Below are 9,111 nucleotides of genomic sequence, written 5' to 3' on the forward strand. Positions count from 1 at the left end.
TTAACTGTCTCTCCCCTGCTGCCCTATCTCCAACATTTGAAGGACCTCTGCATTATACTCAGGGCAGATGCAGAAAGCTTCAAAGTGGTTTTTTTCCGGGTCTTCTCTTGTACCATCAAAGCCCAGCAGCCAACAGCCATTGGCTTGCTCTCAGTCAAGTCCAAGGATTTGTGGGAGACATTTCTTTCACCTCTCTGGCCCTGCTCCCCCTTTACTCAATGCTGTGGATATTCCCTCAGTTCCCCTGTCAAGCCCAGCCTTCTGTGTACTATTCCCAAGCAGAGATGATGTTCAGGAAAGAACAGAGGATGGGTACAAACTCTCTGACTGGAGCTGCCGGTATATTTCATCTGTTACAGCAGTTTATATAGGGATGCTACAGTTTATTTTAAATGTGGTGTTGTTGTTTTTTTTATTTAACTAATATGTATTTCAGATCCTTTCTCTTCATGCCTCTTTGATAGGGACAAAAGCAGTTTGACTACCTTCTTTCCTAGAAATTTCTTGGCATTCTCTATATTTTAATTAATTTATGTTTATTAAATCTTCAGCTCTCTCATAAGAAAATAATATGATATTATAGTCTGGTTTGTTTTGTAGTTAAGGTTGGGAATAAAAGTCATAGACTTTATCCTACTAAGAAGCAAAATCAAGGTGGTTGTTTCTGTTTATACTGAAATCATTATAACAAGTTAGACATTAGTTTTAAAACACAAATTAGTTTATTTTTACTTTTACCTGCGTAAGAGGATGTTAAGGTGTTCTTTCAATGCCTTTTATTTTCAACAACACTTCTTTAGTCAAATAGCTATTGGACATCCAGTTTCTGTTTGGTCTCCATATAGCTGTTAGTATTTTTCCAGCGTTCTTTCTTCCTTTCTTTATATAATTAAAACATTAACATTTTAAAAGATGTTATTTACCTCAGCACCATGGAGACCCCATTCCTGAGAAGGGGTGAAAGACTGGTGCCAGGCCTCCCACCCAGGCCAGGCTCTGGCATTAAGCTGAGACAACCCTGAGATAAGACAGCTGTTCCCTCATTTCCTTTGGGAGACAACCTTAACTGCTGGCAAATCACAGGGAGCTCCACTGTCCTGGGGGCTGGCTCCTGAAGTCAGCAGGAAGGCCAGCTGGTTCTCTCTTCAGCAGGTGGCTTAGCACTCTTCTGGGGACCACTGTCCGGGGCTGGAGGCCTGGAGACTAAGGGCTGACATCCAACACAAGTTCCTTCCCTTTGCGTAACCTGCTGTCCCCTTTTCAACAGCAAGAAACCCTAATTCTAAAGGAGTCATTAGAAATCCCCTCTGGCATCTTCCAAGCCAGACTGGGCAGAGATGATGAGCGCAGTTCAGGGGGCCTCTTCGTCCACAGGCGAGCAGCCTGAGAAGAAGCTGGCATTGCTGGTCAGAGCTCGCTTCCTTTTCCTCCCTGGAGCTTTATTTCCTTGGGAATCGGCGGCTACATGTTTCAGCTCAGGGAGGCCAAGGCAGGAGGCGGCCAGAGCCTGCTCCACCTCACACAGCTCCTTCAGGATTCTGCTGTTCGGAGTGGCACAGACAGGGTTGAAGAAGCTCAATCCTGGGGTCACCTCTGTGGGATCCTCCAGGGCGAAGGAGCCTTCGGAATCCTGGGTCCGCTCAACGGTGCCCACGCTATCTTTGTCTTGCTGACGGTTCCTACACTTTGTGGGGTCGCAGCTGCAGTCCACCCCACAGTTCGATGCCTGTCTCCTGCATCCACAATGCTTATTCCCACACCAGCCCTTGCAGGAGCATCCTTGGATGGTCCTCTTGGATGTCTTAAATAATTTTGTTGGCTTCCATTCCTCATCATCCCCAGCATCAATGTCACCATCCTCGGGCTCACTCACAGAATCCTCTGGACAGTATTTTAGATCCTTGACTTCCATGCTTTGCTCCAGGAACTTTTCTTTAAGACGGGAAGGTCTTGGCCTAGGTGGGATATATTCGAAAGAAGAGTCTGGGGATAGAAGGGTATCTTTCGGAAGGTGAGGTTTCTGTTTTCTGGCTACTTGCTTCATGATTTCATTCTCTCGGAGAAGCTGCTTATTTTGCACACACACTTCCTGCATCTTCTCCAGTTCTTCCCGACACTGCAGTGTGCTCCACGGCTGTTGCTCCTTTTCCATGTCTGACAGCTCGAGCTGCTTCGCTGCCATTTGGCTTCGCTGCAGCTGGCCCAGAAGATACAGCACCTCCTCTTGATGCTGCTGCCCCACTCTGAACAGCTCTGCCTGCAAGTCTGCCTCTATTCCAGCAAAATGATGCCGTTCCTCAAACAGCATCTTCTGCATGTCAGCACAGCTGGCCTTGTTCTGTTTCAGGAGGCTTTCAAGCTTGCCAACCTGTATTTTGGAGGAGACCAGCTCTCCGATTAAAAATTTCACAGCACACTTGGCTTCCAGAATGGTAGCAATATTCTCCCAGCGGTGTCTTGGCCTGTCTTCGCTTTCTGCATCCAGCAGCTTCTGCTGTAGGTCGGCAATCTGAGCACTCCTGAGCTCCACTTCAGTCTCGAGGCTCTCAATCTGCTTTGTAGTGGGATCTTCGGACTCAGAAACTTGGCCATGCCGTTGAGCAAGTAAGAATGTGTGCCTCCGAAGTTTAGGAGGTGGATTCTCCCCAGATTCCCTTTTTTCTTTGAGTTGAGCCAGATCCTGAGCCAGGATCTTTCTATCTTCAAGAAGGTCATTCAAGTGGCATTTGGCCTCTTCAGTACTGACCATAACTTCAATTTCATTTCCAAGCCAACACTTCACTCGGGCTGCGGTGCCTTCCACCCCTTGGCTCTTAGTTTCTTTCCTCCTCTCTGAGACCTCCCGTTGCTTTTGGAGAGCATCCTTGAGCCTCTTGTTGGCAGCTGCTGCCTCCTCAGTTTTACGTCGAAGCACATTAGACTGCCTCTGGAAGTTTCTTTCCAGTTTGAGCATCTCATATTGCCTTTTCCGGTCTTGTGCTTTCAATTGGATTACTTCTTTGTCTTTTTGTTGCTTCCACTGTCTAAACTTCTCAGCATCCTCTTTCATCCGACGCATTAACTGTACCCGCTGGTTTTTCATCGCCTGTATGTCCTGGTTCAGCTTGGAGATGGTATGCTCTGTGGATTCTTTCAGCTTCAGAAGTTTGGACTGTTCGCTCAGTTTCTTCTTCAGATCAGCTATTTGACACTCTAGCTCCTGTAGACGTCTGTGGCGGCGCTCACCCAACTTGGCTTGGTTGACATTCTTCTTTGTTGTCTCAAGTTCAAGCAGCAATTCTTCCTTTTCCTTTTGCAGATTGATGGCTTCCAACTCTAGATTTTTGATGTTTTCCTGGTCCTGCAACTGAATGGGCTGAAGTTGGCTGCCATCCTGAGTCATCTTCCTGGCCAGGGCCTCTTTCAGTGCAAGGGCTTTATTCAACTCCACCAGCTCCTTAGACATCTGAGCCTGACGCAGAGCATGTTGAGTAGTGAAGCCATCAGAAGACCTCCTGGTCTGCGAACTGCTTTCCACCTGAGCTTCTGGTTCCACTGCAGTATCCATGGCTGCGGCCATGTAAGAACCAGTTTCATCCGATATCTGGATAATCAGTTGCTGCAGGTTACGAATCATCTCTACATTTTCTTTTAATTCCTGGCTTTCTGAAGTCCCCACCAGCTTTTGAAGATCCACTTTGCAGGCTGCATGCTGCCTGAGTGCTTCTAGTTTGGCATTCATTCTTTCATTTGCTTGTTCTGTCAAAATAATTCTCTCCAACATCTGGGCTGTCTGACCAGCTGCCTCACTCAGACCATGGCTTAATTTTTCATTCTTCTCTATCAGGGAATGATTCTTCTCCATCAAAGATTGTAGATTCTCTGATGGTTCCACATTTATAGATCCAGGCAAGCTACCTCCGCGGGCTTGTAGCAATAAGACCTGTAGCTGTTGTACTTGTTGCTTCAGATGATTAAGTTCAGCTGTCTGGGGATCAATATTAACAACAGGTTTGTTTTTGATTTTTCTTGCTCTGTCAGCATAGCGAAGGGTATTTAATGTTTCTTCTAGATTGGAGTCAGCAGGACTGACACAGGCTATCATAAGAGTGTGGCTGTTGCCTCCGAGGGAATCTTGAAGCAGTCGAGTCAACTTGGAATCTCTATAGGGCACAAAGCCACCCTTTTTGTCATCTCCAAGGGCACTGATTACATTTCCCAAGCATAGGAGGCCTCGGTTAATATTAATACCCTCTTTGAGCCGATCCCCTTCAGCCTTGGTTTTTTTCTGTCTTTCTGATCCAGCAAGATCTACAAGATGCAGCTTGGAGTGGAAGCTGCTATTCTTGTCACTTTTCTTTCTTTGCTCCATGGAGATGGTAAAGATGGCGTGAGACCGGGATGACTGGGAGTTCATGGCTGTGGAGGCCACAGTCCTACAGTGGTTGCCCTGCTCCAAATAGGAAATCATATCCGGGGCAACCAAAATAGTCTTTTCAGTGAGCCCCGTGATCTTTATGCCTTCCTTAGGGTCCTCTCGTATATTTATTTGAGAGGCTTTCTCACGAGATGGGCAGAGAAGATCCACAATTTCTTCATTGTAAATCTCCAAATATGAGACTTTCAGAGTAAATTCGAAGTCACTCTTCTTATCGGTTTCTTTGAAGAGCAGTTGTATTACCCTAGGAATGACCCCAACTGTTGGTTCATTCCCCTGCTCTGCAGTGTATACGCCTCCCATGGAATAGGTTTTCCCTGAGCCAGTCTGTCCATAGGCCAGGATAGTTGCATTGTATCCTTTAAATATGCCTTTTATGAGTGGCGCTACTGCTGTATTAAAGACTTCTTCCTGCTCAGTAGAGGGGTCAAACACAAAATCGTAGGTGAAGGCTTTGTCATTGCCAACCACCACCTGTGGTTCCCCAGGTATGAAGGAAAGGCACATCTGGCAGCCTTCACTGATCTCTTTGGGGACCAGAGGGCGACATCGCAGTGCCACTCTGACAGGAATTACCTTCACCTGTTCTTTCATGATTCTACCTCAGCAATGTCTCTTCTCTGGTCTCCCATTGCCCTGTCCTACCGGAGATTTAACCGCCAAGTTTCAAATTGGTTTCGGTTCCAGAGGCGCCGGCCAATCAGAAAGCAGGTAGATGGAAGGGGAGAGGGAAGGAGCGCCACGTTGCGCATGCGCAGCAATTGTTAGTATTTACTATAAAGTGAGTCATCAAACAGCATGCATTGGTTTTAAAAGATGAAAACTGGAAGTTGTTAAGAATTGAGAGAGTTCACTTAATCATTACAACAAAACAAAAGTTACAAATTTCCCATAGAAATAAGGCCCAGTTGTACTCTTGGAAATGCACAATGATAATGCTGCAATTAATTTTTTTAAGAAACTTTTCAAAAACTTTTCAAAAACAATACTACACTTGGATTATATCTCTGCTTTATATACATATTTCCAAAACTACTGTGGTTATAGATGGACCATATATATCATCTTTGTTTCTTCAACTATATTTTCTCTAAATTCTATTCTAGTTATTCTAGTAACAATTTGATTTTTTTTGCATTGTCTTTTGTTTATAATCAAAATAACATTTCTTCCAAAAGCTACTAGTGTCAGTATTCTTCCAAAAATACTAAAGCAGTTAAAAGGGCAGTGGTGAAGGACTGTTCAAATAACAAGTAATTGTCCATCACACTTATTGATTAAAAATAAACAAGAGAGAGAGAGAATAAATTAAATTATTAAATTATTTTTTAGTATTAAGTTGAAAAAATGATAAATAGCTATACAGGAAAATAAATTTTATTTAGTTACATAGTGATATATTTCTGTCTGTTAAGAATATAATTATAAATGAAATTCAATATTGGTGTCTGATGTTAGTTGATCAGAACAACCTTTAGACCCGCTTTTTCTGTTCTAATATATGGTGAAAATTAATGTCATTATGAAAATCTATTAATACCAATCTGAATTTGAATATGTAGGAATCATGTATGTTCATGCATATATGATTTTAAATTCTGGTAAATATTATGTATTCAATGTTTCCTGGTTGAAGTTATGCAAAAGTAAAATGAATGGAATTAGAAAACTTGATGGGAGGAAAAAGAGTGATCAATCAATATTATTACATTATAATTAAAAAATATATCTGTGTTTTCACCTACAATTTATGAAATTTGATATTTCAGTGGAAAAATAAAAGAAATATCTATGTTTGTATTAAAATTACAAAAAATATGTGATAAAATAAATCAATATCATACATATTTTTCCTAGTATCTTTTTTTCTCAAAGGAAATCATGTTTCTCTCTTTATACTTGAAATAATTTTAAAATACTGATGCTTTCCTGTGAGAATGCTGGCCCAATACTTCCTCATTTTACCTAATTTTGAAAACAAATACAAACAAAAAAACCTATTAGGCAGGGAGACTTTTCACAGTTTCCTTGGTTAGAAATAGAAGTTAATTAAAACCTTAATAGAATCCTTATTTGTTGTTTGTACTTTTGAGACACAAAAGGGTGAAAACAAAGGTAAACTTTTAGATGCTCCTCATTCCCTAATCATTTCACATGTGTTTCTTGGAAATCTGTTTCTTCAAACTCTAGGGACTTAATTCTTAATGAGAAGCTTTTTCTGATTAGGAAATAAAAACAAAATCTACAGCATGAGAGCAGATTCTAATACACCATTAAAAGGAAATTTATGCCCTAACCGCTTTGGCTCAGTGGATGGAGCATCGGCCTGCGGACTGAAGGGTCCCAGGTTCAGTACCTTGGTTGCAGGCACATCCCCAGTAGAGGGTGTGCACGAGGCAGCTGATCCATGTTTCTCTCTCTCATCGATGTTTCTAACTCTCTATCCCTATCCATTCCTCTCTGTGAAAAATCAATAAAATATATTTTTAAAAAAGATAATTTAGAGAAAATATGAAAAAACAATTAATGATACTTGGAAGAACTCGAACTAAAAATGGGTTTGGGGGGTTTTTTTGTATGCCATTCTTAAACAACTCATTTCAATATGTAATTATTGAGATATTTTACCTTTTTTATGTCTTAGAAATTCATATTAGCAACTTTTCAAGTGTTCAATAAACACATGTTGCTAGAGAATGCTATGTTGGACAATAAACATCTAGGGTCTTAATTTAAAACAAAAAACAAAAACATATAATGAGTACACCATGAGCCATACACTAAACTAGCTCCTAATTAAATAAGCTTCCTGAATTTTAAAATTTGGTGTAATGAAATAAGGTTAGCAAATAGTTCAAATAAGACAAATATTTTCATAGAAAATGAGTGTAATAAGGAGATATGGGAGATAAAAAAGCTTTTCTTTACAGTGGCAAGATATAGATAGATAGGTAGATAGATGATAGATAGATATGTAACTATTGTTATATAGTTTTATATTTAGTTTTTTAAAGAGTTTCTAAAATTCAGGAAAGTATGAAAATGTCTGAAAGTTATTTAAATTTTGAATATTTTAAATGACTGTAATATAGTAGTAACTGTATTACCCTTAAGATCTCCTAAGCACCCTTATCAGATTGTATCTGTCTTAGCTATACTTATAGAAATTCTGATGTAGTGAGTGTTTTCTGGGACTGGGAATTTGTGTTTATTTTTAAAACATCCCATAGTTTCTGCTACAAGTAGCTCACATATCACACTTAAAGAAACACTCTTCTAGTGTCTACAATGGCTTATTTTGTTTGTTTGTTTGTTTTGTGTTTATCAATAGACTCAGAAATTTTGGTCTACATTTAGCACTTTGAAAGGAATTAGGGAAATTTCTCTGGGTTACATGTCAATCAATTATCAATCTCTCTTTCTATATATTTATTGGCTTATTTTTTACATTTCACACATAAAGGAATTATCAACATTAGCTTTATTTTCAATGGTTCTTTTTTCCCCCTTACTATTTCTTATTCAAAACCTGCTTCTTATGTTTTATATGAGTAATGTTACCTTCAATTTCTCTGAGTATATTACTTAGAGATTTTTAAGAACTATTTTGTTTCCTCCGAGTTCAGCTACTAGGATTATTTCTCGTTCTCTTTCATTATGCACATGTATGATAATCTTGGTGGTCCACTTTATTTACTTTATTGAAATTATCACACATCAACCTCAAGTTTATCTGCATTAATAAGTCTTCTTTCGAGAACTATAGAATATTACCTTTTCTTTTCAGAATTCTTTTGCCCTTTGACTTTTTGGCAAATGTTTTAGGATTTTGAGTTGTTGATTCTGATTAATATTCATTTTTTAAATTGTTTATACTCTTTCAACTTTCTAATTTTTACTTGGATAAAGGCCAACTTTTTTTTTTTTCGCTAAAAGTATTACAAAGGGTATTACATAAGTGTGCTTTTTCCCCCCCACCCTTGACAAGCCCCTGCCCTCCCTTACCCCCCAGTGTCTTATGTCCATTAGTTATAGTTATATGGATGCATACAAGTCCTTCGGTTGATCTCTTATTCCCCTCCCTCCTGTCCCCCAACCCTCCCTGGCCTTCCCACTGCAGTCCGACAATCGGTTTGAGGCAGCTCTGCCACTGTATTTATTATTGTTCAAAAGTTTGTAATGGTCTTAATTATCCATGAAAGAGTGAGATCATATTTTTCCTTCATTGACTGGCTTGTTTCACTTAGCATAATGCTCTCCAGTTCCATCCATGCTGTTGCAAATGGTAAGAGTTCCTTCTTTTTAACAGCAGCATAGTATTCCATCGTGTAGATGTACCACAGTTTTCTAATCCATTCATCTACTGATGGGCACTTAGGCTGTTTCCAGATCTTAGCTATGGTGAATTGTGCTGCTATGAACATCTGGGTGCATATATCCTTTATGATTGGTGTTTCTGGTTTCTTGGGATATATTCCTAGAAGTGGGATCACTGGGTCAAATGGGAGTTCCATTTCCAATTTTTTGAGGAACCTCCATACTGCCTTCCATAGTGGCTGCACCAGTCTGCATTCCCACCAGCAGTGCACAAGTGTTCCTTTTTCTCCACATCCTCTCCAGCACTTGTCGTTTGTTGATTTGTTGATGATGGCCATTCTGACAGGTGTGAGATGGTACCTCATTGTTGTTTTGAT

The 9,111-nt window shown here is 40.2% G+C and overlaps 1 protein-coding gene across 1 annotated transcript; it reads right to left on the minus strand.

Moving 5' to 3' along the window:
* Window positions 1-1,351: 1,351 nt before the first annotated feature.
* Window positions 1,352-5,011, minus strand: LOC102439000 (chromosome-associated kinesin KIF4A-like). The gene has a single exon (XM_006089252.1). It carries the CDS (start codon window positions 5,009-5,011, stop codon window positions 1,352-1,354), a length of 3,660 nt encoding a protein of 1,219 aa, XP_006089314.1.
* Between the last annotated feature and the right edge of the window lie 4,100 nt (window positions 5,012-9,111).

Source organism: Myotis lucifugus, unplaced genomic scaffold (assembly GCF_000147115.1).
Source record: "Myotis lucifugus unplaced genomic scaffold, Myoluc2.0 scaffold_57, whole genome shotgun sequence".
NCBI lineage: Eukaryota > Metazoa > Chordata > Mammalia > Chiroptera > Vespertilionidae > Myotis > Myotis lucifugus.